At 40.1% G+C, this 23,386-nt stretch overlaps 1 protein-coding gene across 2 annotated transcripts in view; it reads left to right on the top strand.

The window, feature by feature from the left end:
* The window catches only part of col5a1.S (collagen, type V, alpha 1 S homeolog), a 113,627-nt gene extending 95,031 nt beyond the window's left edge, over positions 1–18,596 (top strand). Inside the window, exons 43-66 of one of the 2 annotated variants that reach the window (XM_018232589.2) lie at positions 401–508; positions 647–700; positions 787–840; positions 923–1,030; positions 1,677–1,730; positions 2,964–3,071; positions 3,161–3,214; positions 3,618–3,725; positions 3,840–3,893; positions 4,201–4,254; positions 4,349–4,402; positions 5,614–5,667; positions 5,756–5,863; positions 6,182–6,235; positions 7,216–7,269; positions 7,529–7,636; positions 7,822–7,875; positions 7,996–8,031; positions 8,123–8,176; positions 8,305–8,563; positions 9,430–9,542; positions 11,670–11,738; positions 13,353–13,586; positions 14,266–18,596. In XM_018232589.2, the coding sequence (XP_018088078.1) occupies positions 401–508; positions 647–700; positions 787–840; positions 923–1,030; positions 1,677–1,730; positions 2,964–3,071; positions 3,161–3,214; positions 3,618–3,725; positions 3,840–3,893; positions 4,201–4,254; positions 4,349–4,402; positions 5,614–5,667; positions 5,756–5,863; positions 6,182–6,235; positions 7,216–7,269; positions 7,529–7,636; positions 7,822–7,875; positions 7,996–8,031; positions 8,123–8,176; positions 8,305–8,563; positions 9,430–9,542; positions 11,670–11,738; positions 13,353–13,586; positions 14,266–14,412 (2,154 nt within the window). In that variant the 3' untranslated portion in view covers positions 14,413–18,596. Of the gene's footprint in view, positions 1–400; positions 509–646; positions 701–786; positions 841–922; positions 1,031–1,676; positions 1,731–2,963; positions 3,072–3,160; positions 3,215–3,617; positions 3,726–3,839; positions 3,894–4,200; positions 4,255–4,348; positions 4,403–5,613; positions 5,668–5,755; positions 5,864–6,181; positions 6,236–7,215; positions 7,270–7,528; positions 7,637–7,821; positions 7,876–7,995; positions 8,032–8,122; positions 8,177–8,304; positions 8,564–9,429; positions 9,543–11,547; positions 11,617–11,669; positions 11,739–13,352; positions 13,587–14,265 lie in introns of both variants that reach the window. The other variant, XM_018232588.2, reaches the window with a different exon arrangement.
* Positions 18,597–23,386: the final 4,790 nt, after the last annotated feature.

The raw sequence follows: 23,386 nt of genomic DNA, 5'->3' as shown, positions 1-23,386 counted from the left end.
TTACTAAAGAGAACCATGGACGACACCCAAAAATGGACAGACTATTAAGAAATTTTTCTCAAGAATCTGTATGATTTGTGCCCAGTTGGCTGCATGTGCAGGGTCATCATCTGACCCAGAACTGTGCTTCTTGCCAACCAGTGGCCCATTGAGTTCAACCCTGGTTGGAAATTTGTACCAGGATAATTCTGTTGGATTTGTTACATGCTTGTATGATCTAAATGCAGTATACAGTAAATGCAGTATGGAACTAATAAACTCACGAGTACATAACCAACCCATACTGTATATTGTAGCTTGTTGACCATCGGTTAAGTTTTAAGTCTTTGATGGACCGGCCTATGCACAATTTTTGGTGTTTCTTGAGAATTTCAGCTATATGTTTCTGTTTTCTTTACAGGGGGAGAAAGGACCCCAGGGACCTGCTGGACGTGATGGTATCCAAGGTCCTGTTGGACTTCCAGGCCCAGCTGGACCTGTTGGGCCACCTGGTGAAGATGGTGACAAGGTGACTAGCTTACCCTCACTATTCAAAGATTTCTGTGTTGCCGATACATAAGTCATTGTGCTGATGATGTGCAAATGACACAGTTACACAAATATTAGGAACCATCCTAAAGATTTTCTTTTTTCTATTATTGCACAGGGTGAAATCGGAGAGCCTGGGCAAAAAGGAAACAAAGCAGATAAAGGAGAACAGGTATCTGTTGCATCCAATAGGTATTAATCTTAATTTATTTTGTATTCTGTTCTTTCAATATTTTTATTGTCTCTCTTTATCTCCAGGGCCCCCCAGGACCACCTGGTCCACAAGGTCCCATTGGTCAGCCTGGTCCATCAGTAAGTAATATTGGGATGACATAATGGTAAGAAGTGTGTTCCTATGGTATTATGGTTTAACCTGTGTAATATTTCATTGCAGGGAGCTGATGGAGAACCAGGCCCCAGAGGTCAACAAGGTCTTTTTGGACAAAAGGGTGATGAAGGACCTAGAGGTTTTGCTGGTCCACCAGGACCTGTTGGACTGCAGGTGATGCCTACATGCATAGCCAATGCTTATAAACATGCACAAATTTATATATCCATGCTGCTGCCGTCATAATTGTATGTTGTAATGGAGGACGTGCATATGAACTGTCTTAATCATAAGTATTTGCTAATGTGATTTCTAAACTATTACAGTAATATATTCAGGTCTCACTTGCCAAAACCTATTATTACTCATCATTTAGCCTTTGATCATTATATTACAGACACCTATTATTACCCCTGTCACAGACAGTATCATAGTCAAAATAGATGGGTGCTTAGTGTCATGAAGTCTGCTCATTTCCGCTGCATAAATTAAATGGGGCTGTCAAACTGTTGATACCCTTAAAGGAACACATGGGCCCAGCCTTTTGAGGGCTGCCTAGACATTATTATTATTATTATTTTAATATACTTAAACCTATGCTATGTCAGATTATTGTCTCACTACATTAAAATGTTGGAGAGTGGAGAAGCAAAGGAATGACCATTGTGTCTTCTCAGAGAAAAATACACGGCAGATGCTTTGTGCAAAAATACTTCTGGATACAGCTGTGTTTATTCTGTTTATATCTTGTGAAAAAACAGTGATTTGTTTCTGCTACAAAATGTTCCATATGACATTGGCTTAATTATATTTTCTGCAGGGTTTACCTGGACCACCTGGTGAGAAGGGAGAAACAGGAGATGTTGGTCAAATGGTGGGTACTTTAGATGTTCTTCATTTCTTGGTGTTTTGAAGCAGTGAGTGTTTAAGGGGTAATAATTGATCTCTACTATATTGTTCTACATAATATGTATGTGTTCAAGCTGTATAAAGTATGGAACATTAGTAGCCAAACTGTGGGGCTAAAGACACCACCAAAGCAGTGGCTCAGCTTGAATCCAGGTAGGGAGAGATGCATGTTTGCACCCCTAGATACTACTGGTGTCTCAGATAGAGATTAGCTAATAGAGGCTGAGCAGTTTTTGTTGTCGTAGATATTCTGTAGCTGCATTTTCATGTATCTGTAACCTTGTTAAGGGAGACCTGACTGATGGGCGTCCAAGGAAGCTTTGGAATGAAAAAGTCTAAAAGCCACTAGTGTAGAAATTCCCCTTTTCTTATTGGTTAATATACTGGCAAAGCAATATGATTCTATCCAGTGCCAGTATTTGGTCATTTCCATACCATGTGCCCCCCTTCAACATATTGTTTCTGGATGGCGACATCAGTTTAGGACATCAGGGAGGAGAGCTGAAGTCTATGCAGGTCCATGTGATCCAGTTATGTAACTGTGACATATTCAAGCAGTCAAAATAAACACCACCTTTAAGATAGTGCCTCTGGCCAGCAACACTCACACCAATATTTTAATGTCATTTAAATACTCACTGAGGCATTGCTGTCACTGTATAAATATGTCACACGGGCCTATTAAATCCAAATAAATGCACCATGCTCAGAGTGCCTACATATTAACAAGAAATGGTTATTTATTTCTCTGCTAATTTGGGGGGGGGATTAGATACACACAGCAGAATTGCTCCATTAAAGAACCATTGTGCTGATCTAGGGAATAAAGTAATAGACAAGCAATTAAAAGATACTGTCCATCCAATTGCTTTACAACAGCAGTGAAATGGATTTAGATTTTGTTTTCCCGTTATCATTTTCCTGGCTACACCCATCCCCTCCCAATGTGCCTCGTGCTCTGAGAAATATTAAGGTACAGTGCAGTAGGGGTGTAGGGCAGGCTGGACATTCAGGTAATAGTCAGTGGAGATGGGGGTCAGGGGGTGTTTAGAATATAAACCTCCCTCCCTATTAATTTCTGCAGCACTGTACACCAGAAGGGTTTATACATCAAACATTGATATGACATGAAATGATTATTACTGTACTATGGAAGGGTTTATACATTAAACATTTAATTTGTTCTGTTTATTTTTAGGGTCCTCCTGGTCCTCCAGGCCCTAGAGGTCCTTCTGGCTCCTCTGGAGCTGATGGCCCACAAGGTCCTCCAGGAGGAATCGGCAACCCTGGTCCTGTAGGAGAGAAGGTAGTGTATTTTAGCTAGTTTTAATGAGCTTCAGCCCTTTGTGCTGTATTTCGTGGGCCAATACATGTAAACCTCTCATTCTCTTCTAGGGTGACCCTGGAGAGTCTGGTGAACCTGGTCTTCCTGGTGAACTTGGACCACTGGTAAGCAAACTCTATGGTACTGATGTACCTTCATAAAATACTCAACGCTCCCCCTGAAACTTAAATAGAACACCCCAACGTCTGCGGTAGCTATGTGAGCTTGAACTATAAAAACACTTCTCCACCCACCTCTGCACTGGTGTAAGTCCCGTCTCTGAAGCTCTAAAAGGTATCAAAGATCTTCATTATGAAAGATGGGATTATTTACACTGGAGAAGAGCGACTCATGGGGGGAATTTTTACAAAGACTAAAAATGCATACCGAAGCTCCATTTCCTATGGTACCTATGAGCATAAATATCAGGATCTAGTGTATGCTTCCAGGTACACTTTAAAAACTGCCATTTATGTGCCACTATCACTATTATTAATTTTTGAATTGTTTGATTTTATACGTCCACAGGGGCCTAAAGGTGAAAGAGGTGAAAAGGGAGAAGCGGGTCTTCAAGGTACTTCTGGCCCTCCTGGCCCTAAAGGTCCTCCAGGTGATGATGGTCCAAAAGGTAGTCCTGTAAGTACCTCTCTTCATGTGTTTTCCTGTTACTTAATAGAGATGTACTGTGTATAGAACTGCCAACACTCACATTATTCCTTTGTCAATGTACTTGGAATATTTATCTTTTAGGGCCCAGTTGGATTTCCTGGTGATCCTGGTCCTCCTGGAGAACCTGGTCCTGCAGTAAGTACAAAGATCTACTTATATGATCACCCAGGTATTTAGTGTATACATCTAGTTCTTCAGCCTATGCAATACCTCCCTATCTCGTTCTTCAGCCCAATCAATAATCTTATCTACTTTCTTTGCAAAAGAAACCCTTATTTGATACTGTAATGGGCAGACTCTTTAAGAAGCATTTTGTATATATTATTCTAGGTGGTTTTAGCAGATGACTTGTCTATTTAATACAAAACTACTATAAACTTGGTAATGTTTGAAAGGGAAGAAAGAAGATGTGGTTAAATATACTCTTTCATTTTAACTTCAGGGTCAAGATGGCCCATCTGGTGATAAGGGAGAAGACGGTGAATCTGGACAGCCAGTAAGTGTTAATTTAATCTGTATTAGTTATCAGATACTTTGTTCTGTTTAACTCATGGGCAATTATGACTTGCACTTCTTTTTGTAATTTCCAGGGGTCCCCAGGTCCTACTGGAGAGCCTGGCCCATCAGGGCCACCAGGAAAGAGGGTATGTAACACGGATATATGGTGTCACTGGGGTATACTACAAGTTGTTGACTATGTTTTTCTTAAGATAAATAGGGCATGCTTCAGGAAGAAGTTAGTGTGAGGGCATGAGCAGAGGGGTAAAGTACAAAACGGTATCTAGAGAAAAGCACACGTATGGAGGCCAACAGTAACTACTAAATAATACTAGAGAGCACTGGGAGATAGGGAACAGATACATTCAAGTCTTTGTGGGAAAGTGGAACTGGCACATCAAAAACAATGATGGGAAAGAGGATAATTTGCACTGATCTAAACAGATATGCACTGGAATGCAAGGGAGTAGAAAAGACAAATGCAGTATAAGCAGTAGTACGGAACACACGGTGGTTGGAGAAGTTAAAACAGTATTTATTGAATATCCATTAAAAACATAATTCATTGCATGGATGTAACATCTCCCCCACACTTTCGTGGCGTCTCGCCACTTCCTCAGAAGCAAGACGAGATGCCACGAAATGCGTAAATACTGTTTTAACTTCTCCAACCACCGTGTGCTCCATACTACTGCTTATACTGATATCAAGTTCGACTGGATCCGGGAACGTAATTCACGTTGCAGCACAGGTGTTGTCTGGAGCCGTGGGATAGGTGCGGGTGAGTGCTCGCGGTTTATGCTACTACACGAAAAGACAAATGCACCCAGATCAGGTAAAATAGATGCTTTTGGTTAGTGAGTGTAAGAAGGTGCCAAATGCACCGAGGGCCTTGTGAAGAAAAGAGGGGGGATATATACATAGCTGCATCTGTGAGGAAAGGAAAAAACATGTACCAATGGTAGGATATGAGAAAAGGGAACAGTAGCTATTCAAGTGGAGGAACAAGAAAATCAAGGTATACATTTTGTTTAGTATATTAACATTCAGTGAAGAAGATTAACTGAGCAGGTACTGTACCTGATGTCATCCAGAAGATGGTAGAGGCTCAAATGGGACAATTAGAGCGCACATCAGGCATGCCTCCTGATGACACATTTTAAGCATCTACATATTAATCTTCAAGCCTTTAATGCAGTCCTTTATAATTAGCAACAATCTTGTCACGAATTCCAAGAATAATGGGTAATATGCAGAGGAAAGACACGATTCTCTTTGGAATCTTTCAAATAATCTTAAGAGGAATCCCAACAGTCCATACAAAATATACAGTCTCCCTAAATATGTTTTTCTTTAGGGTCCTCCTGGTCCAGCAGGTCCTGAAGGACGTCAAGGAGAAAAAGGAGCAAAGGTAAAAAAAAAGTATAAACTGTTTATCCTAAACTACACAAAATACCTGTAGTATAAGAGGGACTTATTTTTACAACTTTTCATTGTAGGGTGAATCAGGTTTGGAAGGACCTCCTGGTAAGACTGGCCCAATCGGTCCCCAGGGACCTCCCGGAAAACCTGGACCTGAAGGCCTTCGAGGAATTCCAGGCCCTGTTGTGAGTAACTTTGTGAAGTCAGTATTTGAGCTTGAGACTATGGGTGTAACTACAGAGGAAGCAGACCCTGCAGTTGCAGGGGGGACCCAGCAGTGTAGGGGGTCCAGTCAGACCCTAATAAACAAATAATATCAGTATATCTAAGTAGGATAGGTTACCTTAACAATGTTTTGGAGCCTTAAATTGAATTTTATGTGGGACCCAGTACCATCTAGTTAAGCCACTGCTTGAGACTCTCAAGACTGTCTCTGCTCAGTTCCACAGTGTGTAAAGGGGGTAGCTGCATTTTTATACTAAATTGAATGTGTTCTTTTGCAGGGTGAACAAGGTCTCCCTGGTTCGCCAGGACCTGACGGCCCTCCTGGACCTATGGTATGTCTACTGGGTTTCAAATATGTAACACTTTTTTTTGATGGCAGAAGAAGCCCGACCTGGTTTAGACTTGACAGAACATGGGTTATGCTCTTGACTCTTTTGAGCAGGAAACTTTGCTTAAACTGAAGAAACATATGCTAATTTTGGTACAAAATCACCACAGGTTGCTTTTAACCAACTTGATTTAATTTACTTAATTATTTAATCGCAAGAGCCATTAATATCTTATAAGTTATAGCCTTATAAACAGTGCTTAGTAATGACTCACTGAAACGTGTGTTTTATAACAATGAATGCACCCCCTCTTGTAAAATATCACTTTTAATACATGAGTGATACTCAGAGTTCCCTGTATAACTCAGCCTGCAGCCTTGTGCCTTTATGTGGTCACAGAACCCCATAGTAACTTTTAATATCCTTATCATTTAAAGTAGGAGGTACATTATACCTTATAATACATGAGTAATATTCAGAGTTCCCTGTATAGCTCAACCTGCAGCTTTGTGCCTTTATATTAGTGCTAAGTGTGGTGCTCACTTAGAGAAGGTTGGGTGGAGATACAAAGAGAAACTCCTCTACCCTGTAGACTTGAGTCCATACATTGGTGTTAAATGTGTTAAATACAAACAAAGTATACTAACCCATTACATACATTGGTGTTAAACACATACCAAGTATACTACCATTAGCAGCCACCTCTATCTCCTAAATTGTTATATTTACTCCCTACCTCAATATTGAAAGACACAGTGGCATCCTGCCTCAGGGCTCACACTTTTTCAATCACTTTAGTCCCTCATAAAGGCTTTGGACACATACTGTATACACCCTCCTCCCTGAGAGAAATCCACCAGCCGTACTGTGACTGTTCCTTATTCTCTGACAATGAAATGCTTACAATTTGCTTTTCTTTGGATTTGTCATTAAGGCAGCAAATAATCTTCTTATTTTGATCTGATGTAATGTATTTATTGCAGGGTCCCCCAGGTATACCAGGACTGAAAGGAGATTCAGGTCCAAAAGGTGAAAAGGTGTGTGTGTCACATTACATAGAGCCTTGTATCATAGGACTACTATATATAACACTGATATTGGTTTTCTTCCTGAGTGGGCCACTCTAGGCAATAGGTTCATGAGGTTCATTGATGAGATCTTTGTGCTAATAACCCCTCTGTAAACCGAATAGGATGTGTCGATGGTAGAACCTAGTAGTTTGGTTTGACTTTGACGTCTGCTTTGGGTAGGCAGTCAAACAAACATCTCATAAAGATGTTTCTTTTGTCATTTTAGGGTCATCCAGGCTTGATAGGTCTCATTGGACCTCCTGGTGAACAGGGAGAAAAGGGAGACCGTGGCTTGCCTGGCCCTCAGGGACCACAAGGTGCTAAAGGAGAACAGGTTTGTATTGTATATTTTGCAACCATAAAGACACTTCCTTGACACTACCATATAAAGAGACAAAGAAGAAACTAGGTCTGGATCAAAGGTACACATTTATGATGGGGTGAAAAATCCCACCAGTTGAGAACTCCTCTTCAAGTCAACTTCATATCCATTTACTATGTCTTTGATTTGTTTTTCAGGGTATTGGTGGTGCATCTGGTCCTGTTGGTCCACCTGGTCCTCCAGGCTTACCGGTAGGTTTTTACTTGCACCACTCCATTCGATGCCTGGTTTTTGCAGTTAGGTTACAGAGATTTTGGATCATGCATAGGAGGTTACTTTAAATATTGAAAACCTTTCTTATTACATTGTAGGGTGGTCCTGGACCAAAAGGTGCTAAAGGTTCATCGGTAAGTGGAAATGGGTTGACCAAATTTAAAATGATATTTCATTTTATGACTTTCTGAACTTTTTTTTAATTGCAGTATTCTCTGTTTTCAGGGCCCAACTGGTCCAAAGGGTGAAAGTGGAATTCCTGGTCCACCAGGTCTTCCAGTAAGTAAAACAGTAATAGATTGATATAAATATTATTTAGTAGGCCCATAAGTATGTGTTTTTGATTAGTAGAATAAAATATCGACAAGTGACACAGCCATAATAATTTGAAATGATTCCTATTCTAGGGTCCTCCAGGAGAAGTGATCCAGCCTTTGCCTTTTCAGTCCTCCAAGAGGACAAAACGAAGCATTGATGCAAGTCAAGTAATGGATGATGGTAACGCAGACAATTACATGGACTATCCTGATGGAACAGAAGAAATATTTGGTTCTCTTAACTCCCTAAAAGAGGACATTGAGCAAATGAAACACCCAGTGGGTGACGAGCAAAACCCAGCAAGGACTTGCAAGGACCTGCTACTGTGTCATCCTAACTTGCCAGATGGTAAGTTAAAATGCACTTGAAAATCTCAGATGAAGCTTCTTGTCTAGCAAAGTTGAAGTCATTGTACCTTACTAGAGCAAGCTACATTCAGTATAGCCATGTGGAACAACTCAATCTCCCATCGTCTAAATAAATGTTTTACAATAGGTTACTCACGCAATTATACACACATACTGAAGAACAAAATGCTGAGTTGACACGCATGCAATTCTTATAGGGACAAATCTGTGACACCTAAAGAACATTGTAGAATTTAGATCAAGGAAAACAGAGGTGAGAAGTTGAAGTTTTCTATTCCATTACAGCTTGGGGTGGTGGCAAAGTCAAATACACCTTGGAGGCAATGAGGTTTTTCTTAGCGTGGGTGTATTATTGCTTAATAGTAAGGTGGTGACAGGCGGGTTCATCAGGATCACCACAGTAGAATGATTGTGTCACTAGGGACAACAAATAGCTTGAAGCCAGCGAATATGGAAGAGAACGGGGTCAAAGGAAAAATAATTAGTGTTATGCAGGGCAAAATTTTGGATGAAATCATTGCATTGAAATCAAGTCCAGTGAAAGAGAGAGAGAGTTTGGAGGTCATTGTAGGAGACAGAAATAGGGGACCATGATCATTTGCATGAGGTATGGAAACTCCACAAGATGTGAGATATTATTCAAAGCAGGGTTTTATTGAAAATAAAATGGAAACACTTAGGTCCATGCAATAGAGAAGGCTGTTTACTTTTCTAAACGCCCTTCTTGCCCATCTTACTCCTTTTTTTGAGGCCAAAACTATTTATAGGAACAAATCCGCACACAATAGTTACTCCCAGTTTCAAAAGCTGAAACCACGTGTCTACCTTTTTTTCCTTTATCTCCAGGGGAATATTGGATTGACCCAAATCAGGGATGCTCTAGAGACGCTTTCAAGGTTTTCTGTAATTTCACAGCCGGTGGAGAATCTTGTATCATCCCCGACAAGAAGTCTGAAGGAGTAAGTGATGGTGTTTCACCCCCTCTAAATGTACCAGAATCATTATTTTGGTATCTCTGTTATTATAAAGTAAATATTATAAAATAACAAAATCCCTTAATTAGTGATGGGCGAATTAATTCGCCAGGCGCAAATTCACGGCGAATTTGCGAGATTCGACGCCAGCAAAGAAATTCACGAAACGCCCTCGAAAATTTGCCGACAAAATTTTTTTTTGCGTCGTCGGAAAAAATGGACGCCTGCGCCAAAAATGGGCGCCAGCATCAAAAACGAGACGCCGGGCTCCATTTCACGAATTTTTCGCCATTTCGCATGAAATTCGCGAATGTTTTGGCGAAGCGAAACGGCGTAAATTCGCCCATCACCACCCTTAATGTAAGGCTGTGAATGTTCAGAAAGAAGAGTAGATCATTCCAGTGCTCAAGACTTTTGCTGCCAAAACACTGTCTTACAGCTGGCAGTTTACCATTAATGAATCAAGTGGGTGCCATTTCTTTTATTATGCAGTAGTTGATGCAAGAGCAGTGGTTGGCAGCTGCAAGGGAAGGCAGGACAATAGGACTTAGAAGGGTAAGGAAGTAAGGACTGGAAGAGGAGAAGAAGTACTTCAGACGAACACCCTCCTCATGAAGGTGCCTCAAGTGGCTGATTGTACCTATTCTTAGTGGTACCTCAAAAAATAGCTTCAATGTATATCTTGAACTGCAGTGTTTGAGGGAAATATATAATAAAGTATATTCTTACACAAAGACATTTGACAATGAGCTGAGTGGTGATCTGTGCAACTCATTTTGTCTGGTTGTATAAAACATGGAGTCTTATTTACCTATTTAATGGCGTTGATTTCTATGCCTTTTAAATAGGTAAATTAGACCAAACTTTACCTCAAATAATTTGAAAAATATGTCAAGGCTTGTTATTAATCCTTTAGTATATCTATGTGGCTTCTGTAGTTCAAAGCTGGAATTTCTATGCACCACTGTTATCTTTGTATGATCCACTGACCAACATTCCACCTGACTCCATGTGCTCTACCTATGTTACATATTCTAAATGTATCCTCCTTTTCGTTGGCTAGCTTTTTTTCCCATAGTGTTCATTTATTGTTATTGCTTGTAGATATAGCTCTTTAAAGTCTTCAATTGATTATTTTTTGCTCAACTTGTGGGCTTCGCATCTGTAGCAACTTGGCACCTTGTGGAGGTGGGTAATCATGAGAGACTTAGAATGGCACCAGGCAGGAAAGATACCTTAGTAGGTACACAATGATTAATTGTCCAGCCTTGGGTTCCTGACTAGTGGTTCTAGAGAAAGCAAATCTTCAGTTGACAGTTCTCTCTAAGATATGGTTGGCTACACATCCCCATGGCATGACATTTTAAACTCCATGTGCTTTTACAAGGGTACCACTTGATCATGAAAAGTAAATACTTTATTATATGCATCTCTGTAACCCAGCAAGATGTCCAGGGAATCTCAGACATGTTGTGTTTATTGTTGCAAAACCCATCTTTTTCTGTGTACCTCACATGACTTGGGGATCATTGATTTTTAGTTCTTACCAACCGATGATACTTTAGGAAAAGCAAATTGTTTTAATGTCTGACCTGTAGGCTTTGCCGAGCTGATCATTTATAAGGGACATTGGTTTCTGTTTTATAAATTACAGTCAGGACAATAATACTTATTGCACTTGCAACCGCCGGGAGCGATGCATAAATCTGCCACCAGTCAGTGTTTCTAGATTTAAACTGTTAACTGCTCACCCAGCACTTTACAACACTTTATTTTTAATTGTGAACTGCTCCGAGAATTAATTCCATTATACAAGCCATACATTCTGGGTTGACGTAGGCATGCTGGGAAGGGTGGATCAGCACAGTTTGACGTTTATTTCATTTCTTTATTTCAGTTCTTTTCCTTGGGGTACACATTGGGAATTCTTGTAGATTTCGGAGGAATGTAACTTTCTCTTTCCTGCTATCCTCTCCCTTCCACAATTTAGGCTAGAATTACATCTTGGCCCAAGGAAAATCCAGGCTCCTGGTTCAGTGAATTCAAGCGTGGTAAACTGGTAAGGTCCAAACTTTGAAATCTCTTTCTGTAACTCCATGTCATATTTTACAGAATAAACTGGCTCGCTGGCCCAAAGAGCTGCCTGGTACATGGTATAGTCATTACAAGCGGGGTTCCATGGTAAGTGGCTAACCCGGCCAACAGTCTCAAGCAGAGCACGTCATTGGGATCTGCTTTGGTTATGGCCAAACCACTCTGCATGTCTGACTAACATTGATTACATAGATAGTTATCTGTATTTCACTATACAGTGGAACTGTTAGTGGTGACTGGTGGATCTTCAGCAAGGCGTGCTTTAAAGAAGAAGAAAACCAGCCAATATTCAGGTTTACTTCTAACAAGGCAATGAATGGGCCCCCCAAGGATACCTGTCCAATATCTCAATGGCAGAACCAGCTTCTGCTGAATCATAAGGGCACAAAGCAGTGCCCTACCTATAAAATTACATAAAAAACATGGTTTCCTCTGGGTGCCCTCTGTGTCTTGGTGGTGGTGTTTGGTGGCTGTTCTTTCTAGGGATTTCAGTAGATATTGGCTACTCTCATTCCATAAATCAGATATTCAGCTGCCGTTTGGGTACCTATGTGCTCTTCATGACATTATATAATGAATAATGCCCAATGCATTGTAAACATATAAGGAAACATCCTTTGCTCCTGCTTTATGTAAGGTCATTCCCTAGAAGACCAACCTGTGCCTTGACCAAGGGCTACAATAGAATGCATCATGTTGACTATCCTTCCAACGCCCATAATGGGAAAGCAGAAACCCTACACAAGACCCGCTCATGTACTGAAAATGTATTCTATTTCCTTGACAACGCAGTTGAGGAAAAAGAGCAAAGTTATCGTTTCTGTTTCCAAAGTCTTAGTGGTCATGAAGAAGCTTTGAGCAATCCACTGGTGCTCTTCCCTTGGCTGAAATATCAGAGATACTCATTTCAGCGCCGGGTGACTGCTTTGAAGTAAGAAAAACTTCTGAGCTGCCTCCCACCTCTTGCTGGCAGCAAAACCTCTCTATGCCTTAACTTCACAGCATCTTTCAAGCCCGTTATTTTCATCTTGGTTTCTTTGCTATCGAGCGACTTCCTTCATAAGCCAACTTTATCCTGAATCCCCCAAGTGCTTTGTGCTTGAGATACTGAAGTGAATGCAGGTGTTATGTGTGCGTGTGCTTAAAGAAACAGCTAGCAACTCGTATTGTAACCGGTGCCCTACTATAATCTCTGTTGTCTCTGGGCTCGAATCACTACTTATATTAATAGAAATTTGCACCAAAAGTATAATTATAAAACAACAAATAGATTATAAAGTCCCAGTATCTAACAGAGCAGGGTACCAGGGAAGTACATGCTAAATGTAGGTGTTGTTAGCTGTATCTGCTTGCATGCAGCCTGCTTCCTACTGTTCAGTCACATTTAACTCCCAGGAAACAGAAGAGCGAAGTGGCCTGAATTGCGGTTTGTATCTTTTTATTCTTGGATCATTCATGGCAAAATCCTTCACTTGGTTACACAACATGTTAAACACCTTTGCTACGCAATACATTCTTCTGTAGGTTTTGCCTCATCGCTCTAGAAGTTCAGAGATCATAAACGTGTCACCAATCATATTATCCACTCATACACAATCAAGGAGGCACACAATAACACACAGACTCTGCACATCATCATTACACTTGCCTGGTCTCCTTTGCTCACTCCCCAGTCTCTCTCTGTTCTTTCTCTGCCTTCAGTTATCCTATGTGGATGCCGATGGCAATCCCATCGGAGTGGTACAGATGACCTTCCTGAGGCTTCTGAGCGCTTCCGTGAAACAGAACATCACCTACAACTGCTACCAGTCTGCTGCATGGCATGACGCCACCACCAACAGCTATGACAAGGCCATTCGATTCCTGGGGTCAAATGATGAAGAAATGTCATATGATAACAATCCTTCCATTCGAGCCATTGTGGATGGATGTGCGGTAAGTGACCCTAAATAACCTATTCAAACACGAAGTCTGGCTTGAAGTTTAACACCACGGCACCATAATGAGCAGTCAATGATTCAATGTTGTAGCAAATGTTGACACTTTTGTATTCTCTGTCAATTTTACTGGCAGTTATACAATAACATATTGCTCAGCTTTAGGCACCTGTCTGGCCAGCATCATGCCATAGGAATGAAAGAGACTTTATAAGACTCACAGAATAGGAAACCATAAACCAGTCTCCGTGGTGTGCTGGCAATACTTAACATTTTTATCAATGGGCAGAGTCTATGGAATAAATTACCTGGTTACCCTGAACATATGACAAACCCAAGGTTGCCAGATGGCATAGAGAGGAAGAGGACTCATGGAACAAGAGAAAGAAGATATTTGGAGAGTATTCAGGGAGTAGATCTGGTATTCTGGCAGGACAGTTTAGGTCTGGAGATACTGTGGTGGGGGGCAGAATTCTGATAGAACTAGAGTGGAAGATAACACCGTAGGATGTATTAATTTTTAATCTGTGTTCCTCAGTCTTAAAGACCCATCTACTGATATATATATAGATATAGATATATATATATATATATTGTTGGAGTGAAATATCAATTAGCTGTGCATATACTCTCCCTGTTTATGGGCTAAAACTTGTATGTTTGTTTGTTTTTTCTAGTCAAAGAAAGGTTATCAAAAGACTGTTCTAGAACTTGACACTTCTAAAGTGGAACAGGCCCCTATTGTGGATATTATGTTCAACGACTTCGGAGATCCAGCACAAAAATTCGGCTTTGAGGTGGGACCAGTGTGTTTCATGGGCTAAAAACAGAGTCACGATATTAAAAATCATCTAAGGGAAAAGAGGCCAATCACAAATCAGAACGCTAAGTCTCCAAATGAGCAACCTTGAAACCTCATCAAAGTTATATATATATTTTTTTTTTCACATGCACGTTCTGAAACTAAAACGGTGAAAGGTAAAAACCAAGAGTTCCCAATGGCTCTGAGCCTGGACCACCACCTGCCAACACAGCCGTGGAATCACATAACTTAATCACATGACCTATACAGCATCACACCATTATAATCCACATATAAAGAACAATGGTCTCTGAGATCTTTGGTCCATTATCACTACATTGTTAGAGTAGGCCTTCAAGCATTGTCCCAACCTGACGTCAATTTGGAACTCTATGGAGATGGCCCTTTTCAAGCCTAAATCAAGGAAACGGCACAGTGTGTCCCTGTGTCTGTCTCATCCCATTGTATTAAAGGTGCTTATATTTTTGTATGTTTGTAATTATTTGTATTGTATATTGTTATTATTTTTGGGGGTGGGTGGTTTGGGGGGGGTAAAGAAAATGTTTCACTTTTCCTGCCTTTAAATCCTGCATATGACTCAAAAGGTTTAAATGTCAATGCTGAATTCATCCGCTGGCATGGTGATGTGCCACATATTCTTACACTCAGTTTCAACCTGAAATGCTAGACCCACACAAGGCTGCCAAGTTCATTTCATGTAGTCCTTTGGGTATGGGAGGGAATTGCAATAAATTGCCTGTTTGGCACAAAGCACTTGCCTGGGTTTCGACTGAAACTGATATCAGGGAGAATATTTGTAACTATGGAGATTCATATATTTTAGCGGCCAACTGAACTGTGACCAAACGAAGGATGAGACAAAGCACAAACATCACTGCCACTTGTTAACATAGCAAGGTCAATGGCGTCCAAAACCGCAATGAAAGGGAGGCAGAGGCTCTTTCAATCCATTAAAACTTGGTTTCCAAATGGAAGGCCACCGCGCTAGGTCTGACCTGAGACAAGTGGTGGAAAGCACGGCTTGTGATTGGTTAGCACAGTACTGTCTTCCAGCAGGCAACCCACCCTTCCTTTCTTGAAAAGCTCTGTATCTTGTCACTTAGTGGGAGATTGCCTACAGTAGAGGGTATTATATATATATATATATATATATTTATATATATATATATATATATATATAGATATATAGATATATAGATATATAGATAGATATATATATAGATATATATATAGGAAGGAAAATAAGGTGCTATGTTTTTTCTCTCTTGTTCATTTCTCCCTGTGGTGCTATGTTTTATATGAAATCACTAATGGTGCTCCATCTGTGGACCAGCCTCCCACTGCTTTACCCATATTCACACACCCATCTCTAATTAGAAGAGAGGTATAGTGCATGCTGCTCTTGTATTCATAAACTGTGTAGATATGAGATGATAATAATAATAATTATAAGAGAAATTAAGGAAAATATCTGAAAACTGTATTGTGGCAGTGTCCCGTGCAGAAATATCCAGCTTTGTGTTATCTCTCTATCTCTGTATTTTTGTAATTATGCTGGATTGTACTCAGTCCAATTCTGATTTCTGATTTTTGGTGCTAACTTATGTATTTTTGTTTGAAACACATCGCAGAAGAGAAGGCCTTGTTTCTCTTGTGCTGCCCCAGTAGTGCAGATTGTGCCTAACTGACGACTGTGGGGATGAGAGCAGCCCAAATTAGGTTCTTGCCGCATGAACTTTTACCAGACACACGTACTGTACAAAGCGGTTAAAAAAGTGAAATTCACTGACCAAATAAAAAAAAAAAAAAAAGGGAGAAAAAGTGTTGAAATTGTTTCATTTATGGCAAGGAAAATGCAGCGAATCTTTTTAGTTGGGATGTGAAAGACCAGCTGCTTCATGTAGTTATAGTTATGAGTATTGGGGACTCTACTGTAGAAGTAGGATCATTTGTGATGATGACAGATTATGAATTTATGATTGGTACTCAATATTAAGGCACCATTATTTGGGCCATGATAAAATATTTTATAGTAGATTCATAATGACCAAGGTACAATAGGTCTTCTTTTCCACAAAGGTAACTAAAAAACATCTTAAAGCCAAGCTACGCGTAGGTCCCATCTCTAAGGCTGTAGCTACAACTTAGAAGCAATGGCATGTAATGCATCTGGATGACAATCTTCCTTATCTCAGTAATCATCATGGCGCAATGTGACAGCTGCCGTTTCCTCTAGATAAATGGAGTGGATGAGGGCTCCTTCCGACGGTCTTACAATAGTATTATCCCTATTATACAGAGAGTCACTGTACTCTAATTTCCATCCAAAGGCATATCGCGTGCCGGCTGCAGACCACATGAGACGCCCCAAGGACTTCATTCATTTTTAAAGGCATTCATTTTTAAATTGGCGTGTATCTTATATTCCACTAAATGAGTTTAAAGCTTTAGCTTGTGAAAGGGTCTGCCATGCATAACTAACAAGCCTCTGAGCAGATACCACATTGTGTGCAGTTCCAGATTATCTCTTATCTTCACTCTGAAATGGAGAAGGAGCCATTTTTTATGTGCCCAATGCAGTATTTCTGTTTAATGAAGCGTATTGGCCAGCTGATAAAGTGATTTCTCCCTAGAGAAAGCCAGTCCATCACAGAGTAAGTGTTTATATACGAGCAGTGCCATCACATCCAGTTTCAGGCAGAAGACACAATGCTTCTCCCAAAATTATCTGATTGTTTCCAACTTACAACTGGCTGTCTCCTTGCACTTTCAAGAGCAGATACAATTTGACATTAGTCGTTGTTTTCAGCTTAGAGCTGCTGTCTCTGAAACGGAGTGACACAAATCTCCCTCCAAGAACCAGCCCAATAAATAGCTACGCCAAAATGTTTCCTTTTCCAGCTGGAAGCATATGCGCCTTCGTTGACCCTTTGGGTCGTTGTGAGAATGATGAGCTGGACTTTTGGAAAGCTTGATTGTATATGCTAAATACCGGACATTCCCGGACATTAAAACCAAGGCATCTAGAATATTTTATTAGTGCAGTAGATTTATTCAAGCAATGTGTGATCAGAAGAACTGTAAACTACGCTCAGAACATCTGTTTATCCTGGCTGCACCCCAAATCTCACCATTGGATCTTAGCTATAATGGAAAAGAAACACAAGAAGCTGATGGGAGCAATTGAGAAGATCACACAGATAATGATGGCACAACATAAGAAAGGCTAATCTTCGACTGATATAAAAATTCCATCAAAATTCAGAATTTGACTGATTTTGAAGTGTTAATCTAATTACGACCCATTTGAGTCTCCTTGTTTCTCCAAATACACATTGGAATCAACCATCTCTGGCTTGGGCTGGACTAGAATTCTTATTTTGGGTTAGGAAAGGTCCTGAAGGTCCTGAAGCAGTGGGATGGAATAGATGATGATCAACAAGGGTCAGGAAGGTTCCTATTAAACAGTTGGCCTGGATGGAAACTGCTAATAGCAGTTTACAGGGGACTGGAGCCTTAAAGTGGGAGCTTACAAGGGTAGCAGGGAGTCTTTACCAGTTAAGGCATTGTCATAAACGTTAGCCTAGAGTTAGAGAGACGAATAAGTTACTTACTTCTTCGATAAACTCTATACATTTTCCCATCGACAGTTTTCTGTTTAAGTTATTGTTTATCCAGGCACTAAAAGGGGTTTGCACATTCGATTAAAAAATATCCGATTTAAAAAGGTGTATATTCTGCCGGAATAATGTGATACTGTCTAGGTCATGTGATTCTTAATTCATTCATACATTGTTCAATGTCTTTCCCACCCCTCTCACGAGACCACATACAGGATCTATACTGAAATAAACTTTCTTTTTGTATTTGCAGTACTTCTTCTGGTGTAATTTTATTTTTCTTTTAGTTTTCTTTATTTTCCCTAGTTTTTTTTTTAACTTGAAATATGTTGGGAATCAAAATTTATAAATTCATTTAAGGAGAAATCTATTGTCGAGTTGGCACGCCGCACATTGTACACTTCTTTCAGAAAGAACAAATAAAATCGATTCACCGTGTACTAAATTTTTAATTGAGGTTCCCTCAAAGGGTTTTTTTTTTATTTTTTAAAAATTATATTTTAAACCTGTGTAATAAAATATTTTTTTTTGTTTTCAATAAAGCAAGTTTACTGTTCGTACCTGGTTACTTGATGTGAATGTTTTTTTAAATATAATAAAGATTTATTAAATGTATTTTTGTGCTCTGTTCCATGGGAGTGAACAGTGTTCTTTCAGAGCAGGCAAGGTTACAAGAATAACTTGGATCAAAGTGCTTTGTTAGGGCGCTGAGGGGGAAAGGAAGGATTGGATTAGTCAGTAAGATTTTTTTATCATTTAATTTTTATGTGTTTCTCTAGATGGATAAGTCAAAATATGATGGGGATGCACTGAATCCACTATTTTAGCATTCACCCGAAACGTTTTAAAAAGAATCAGCCCATAATTTGCATATGCAAATGAGGGAAACAAAGGTGGAAAAGAGCCACGTGTACAGCTCACGGTTCAAATAAAGTCCGAAATCTTGGCCCAATCCTGGATTTGGTGCATCCTTAAAATATGAAAAAAAAAAATCTTTTTGTTAGGGGCAGATTTATCAAGGGTCGAATTTCGAAGTTGAAAATACTTCGAAATTCGACCATCGAATTGAAATCCTTCAAATTCGAATATCGAATTCAAAGGATTTAGCGGTAAAATAAGCATTCGATCGATCGAACGATTTTCAGCGATCGATCGAATGATTTTCAGCGATCGATCGAACGATTTTCAGCGATCGATCGAACGATTTTTATTCAATGCCAAAAACTTCGAAAATGCTTGTAGAAGGTCCCCATAGGCTTATAATGGAATTCAGTAGATTTTTAGTTTGAATCAAAGTCAAAGTCGAAGGTTGTAGTAACCTATTCGATGGTCGAAGTACCCAAAAAAATACTTTAAAATTCTAACTTTTTTAACTTCGAAAATTTACACTAAAAAATTGATTTTTTAATTTTTAAACTGTATTCTTTATTGAATTTTCATACATTTATGTAGAGGTTACGCTCCAGGCAAAATATGTATGTTTTTTTATTAAATCTATGCTGTACTCTCCCAAGAATTTTAGAGAGTGTTAAATATATATTTTTAAATTTTTAAACTGTTTAGTATTTCATGTTAATGTTTTGTTTATTTTTTTTTTCTCTGCTATTCCCTCCCAAGACTTTTCAGAATGTTAATTTCATGCAGCTATTCATTTTGGAATCTATAAACTGTCATATTATTTCAAATTTTTTATATTTATTTTCATTCTGTTTTATCTTTTCAGTTCCCTCCCAGGGAATGCATGTAAAGCAATTTCCTGTAGAGTTATGGGATCTGTTGTGCAGAAAGATCAGCATTATGGGAAGGTATGGAGATAAATTAAGGAAAAATCATTCAACTGGAAAGATTTTGAGCATTCTGGGTAATGGCTCACATATCTGTATTTTCGTTTTTAATGTAACTAAAAACATTTAGAATGAAGAAGTACTGGAGTAAATGAAATCCCATAGGCAAGTAGTTTGGAGGAACTAGTAAAATAGGAAAGGGGATGGTTAATGCATTGGAGGGACAATAGGTCAGTATCTGTATCACTCATGATAGTTTATCAAATAAAGAAAAACAGTTCATGACTCCCTGGCACCCATTGTCCTACAAAAAGACCTGATTACTTAAAGATGGCTCATGTTCTGGACAATCCTGGTGGCCGAAATGAATGGACCATTTGAATATACTTTGGCCCAACTGGGAAAGTTTTCAACTCATTGTAAATCATCGGGAGAAATTTCATTTGTGATTCTGGAAATGAACAAAAATAATGCCAACAGCACAGGTACCAAGGGAATAACCTACTGAAAGGGACACATGCTGCTATATGTTTATCTAAGCCGTCCAACACTTGGAATCCTGAGAGTTCCTTGGGGGGAGACAGACACATCAGCTCTCTGGCTTGGGTTGTTTTTTGGAGGAAAAACTACCTTGCCCTTCCAATCTTAGTTATCAGCTTTCCCTTTTTATAACACTGGCATTAAGCATCATTTTACTGGCTGGGCTGGGTGGCACCTCTAGTCCTGTCTGATTTAAAACAAATGGATTAAATGTGCAAGTTGGCACTGGGCTCTGATTTCAGGCTGAAATGTTGGCTGGGCATCCTGGCACTGGTCACAGAATTATCAGGCACAATGGGGAAAGTGTTCTCCCAAGTGGCTTTCATATCTAAAAAGAGTTTGACTGAAATTAAATAGAGAGAAAACCACTTATTTCTTATGCCTGGCACTGCCTACTCACTGACCCACTTGTCAACTCTAACTCAACCATAGCAGCGGCCTGGCATATGGTAAAGTCCAACATTCCTTGTGTACAGGGCACATCTACATCACTCAAGTATTAAAAGGGATAATGTACCCCCTACTGTAAATGATAAGGGTAATAGAAGTCACTGAGGGGTTCTGTGACCACATAAAGGCACAAGGCTGCAGGCTGAGTTATACAGGGGACTCTGAGTATCACTCAGAGATAATGTACCCCCTACTGTAATGATATGATAAGGATATTAGAACTCACCACTTACAGAGGGAGGGGAAAATGAGTAAATTACAGTTAATTATAATCTGAGACATCAAAAAGGATTCACTAATAGGCTCTTTTGCATATCAATCCCTTTCATTTTTCATCTCATTCCTTGCAGATGACATAGTATCAATGTTAAAAGAGGACTGTGATTAAGTGGGTCCCCATGAGAAAATTTACATCATAAAGTCCCGCTGAAAAGTAATTTCATTACTACCTGTAATTGGTATCATTTTTCATGTAGCCGGACCCCCGTGCAGGTGAGACAGCTATAGAGATAGATGGAAAGACATGGGGTAGTAATATACTGTGAGACTTTTTCATCACTTAGAAAATATTTCCAACCAGCATTGGACTGGGGGGTTGGGACTCACTGGGGCTGCTGCCTTTGGGACCAACCACCACCCCCTGGCCCCCCTCCCCAAGCCGGCACCCTTCTGTTCCCAGCACCTACCTTCTTTTTCTTTCTGCTGAGCCAGAGGCCAGGGAGGGAGGTTGGAAACTGCTTCTGGCCTCTGTGCAAGGGCCGGTGGGGCCCACGAGGGTTGGGGCCCACCATGTTTTTTCCCAGTGTCCCGCTGCCCAACTCTTCAGAACTCGGAGCTGGTGATGTACTGACGGAGTGGCGCTTTCTCTTGCTCTGACTTTTATGGAAAGCAGCCAATGAAACACAGTTGTAGAAGGGATCTGTATTGGCACAGCTGGGTCTCGGCTCAGATTCACATGCAGGCGCTGCTGCTGGCAATATAATATACAATATAAGTACAGTATAATATACAGAAATATATAGTATCTGCTGCTCCTGTCGCAGTCAAAACCGAAATAGTTGGGAATATCTTCCATGTAACAGGTGGAATCAAAATGTTTTTAGCAGAACCAAGAACATTCTGGAGAACGCTCCAAAAAATTAAGAATTCACATATTCAAACACCAGCATTTGTTAAACAGGCTCTTTTACAAATAAATCACTATAAAAGGCAAACAAACCTACTTGCCCAGCACAAGCCTCCCAAAACCCCAGAACCAAAATGGCCCTGCTCCCCGCAAATTTGTAATTACCTGTCATTCTGTCCCCCAGCCCACCCCCAGTCTCTGCTACTAACCAGGCCTTTCCTCTCCTGTTCCTCCATCACCATGCCCAACTCAGCTTTGATTGGTCCCAATGACAATTGTTCCACCCCTTTTACATAGTCACCTTGACACCCCCCCAACTGCTAGAATTCCGCAAGAAACGTAGGAACCCCAGGACTGTGCACACCTGAACCTGATGGACCATGCTTCTTTTTGATGTTCATAGCAAAAGTAAAGCTCTCGCCAACCACGTTGAGCAATTCTCTTTTAGGAAGACTTGTACAAGGAAACCAAACTATTTTACGGTGGTTTGAAATGGGGGATCTGTAAAGTTTACTTTTCCTTTAATTATAGGTTTGTGGTGAGCCTTGGATGAAGCTCTGATAAGTCTTTAAGATATAAGCATGGAGGTTGTAGTTTCCCTGGTATCATATGTATAATCACCATTATTCATGTGTTCATGAGAGCAGTCAGAATGTACCAACACTAAGATCCCTAAAGGCCCTATAACTATGCTCAGCGTGTAGGAAATTCACTATCGTGGCAGAAGTTCAGAAGAAACAGGCTGCACCCACCCTTTCAGCCAAATAATATCGGCGTATGAGAAACGAAACATCTCCTTATTATCAGCCCTGAACAGCTGAAAAAGAGAAAAAGTCAAGATGATCTACAGTAGAGTCTGGCACCAGACAAGGCCCTTTTGGTTGTTAATTGCGGTCCTGCTGCCCCCTAGAGACGAGTGTGATGCAATGCAGATTGATTAACAATTGACTTTTCCGGCTTGATAAGTGAACAAGGTGGTTCAGTGCCAGCCCAACAGACTCATTTCATTTTGTTTGTATGGGATATAATGTCCCCTTCGCAAAGCTGCATTAAAATTTACAGAAGCGAGAAGCTGCCAGTTGCTCTTGTCTCTTCTTTTTTCTATTCTCTGGAACCTCAGTAAAAAATCTGTAAAAGGGGTGTGCAAAATGTAGTTTGCCCTGCACATAGGTGCATCTTGGAAGAGGGTCAATATCATTACTGATCATTCAGGACACCCCTTAACACCTCTACACCTGCCCAAATGAGGGCAACAAGCCTACCTTCTTTGATGGAGAACAACAGAAAATACCTCTAAACCCACATTATTGTTGCATCATGCTATAAAGAAAGCACAAGCATTGCATTTTCCCTATGTCCACTGTTTGAGATGAAGACTCTACTTCCATCTGGTGGGTTATGTCAAGCCTACTGCTTTTTCTTATTTTTCGCTTGTTTAGTTGCCATCATTGCTAC

Source organism: Xenopus laevis, chromosome 8S (genome assembly GCF_017654675.1).
Source record: "Xenopus laevis strain J_2021 chromosome 8S, Xenopus_laevis_v10.1, whole genome shotgun sequence".
In the NCBI taxonomy this organism is placed as follows: domain Eukaryota; kingdom Metazoa; phylum Chordata; class Amphibia; order Anura; family Pipidae; genus Xenopus; species Xenopus laevis.
Note: the sequence above shows the minus strand (reverse complement) of the source record. Positions and strands in the feature narration are given on the sequence as shown.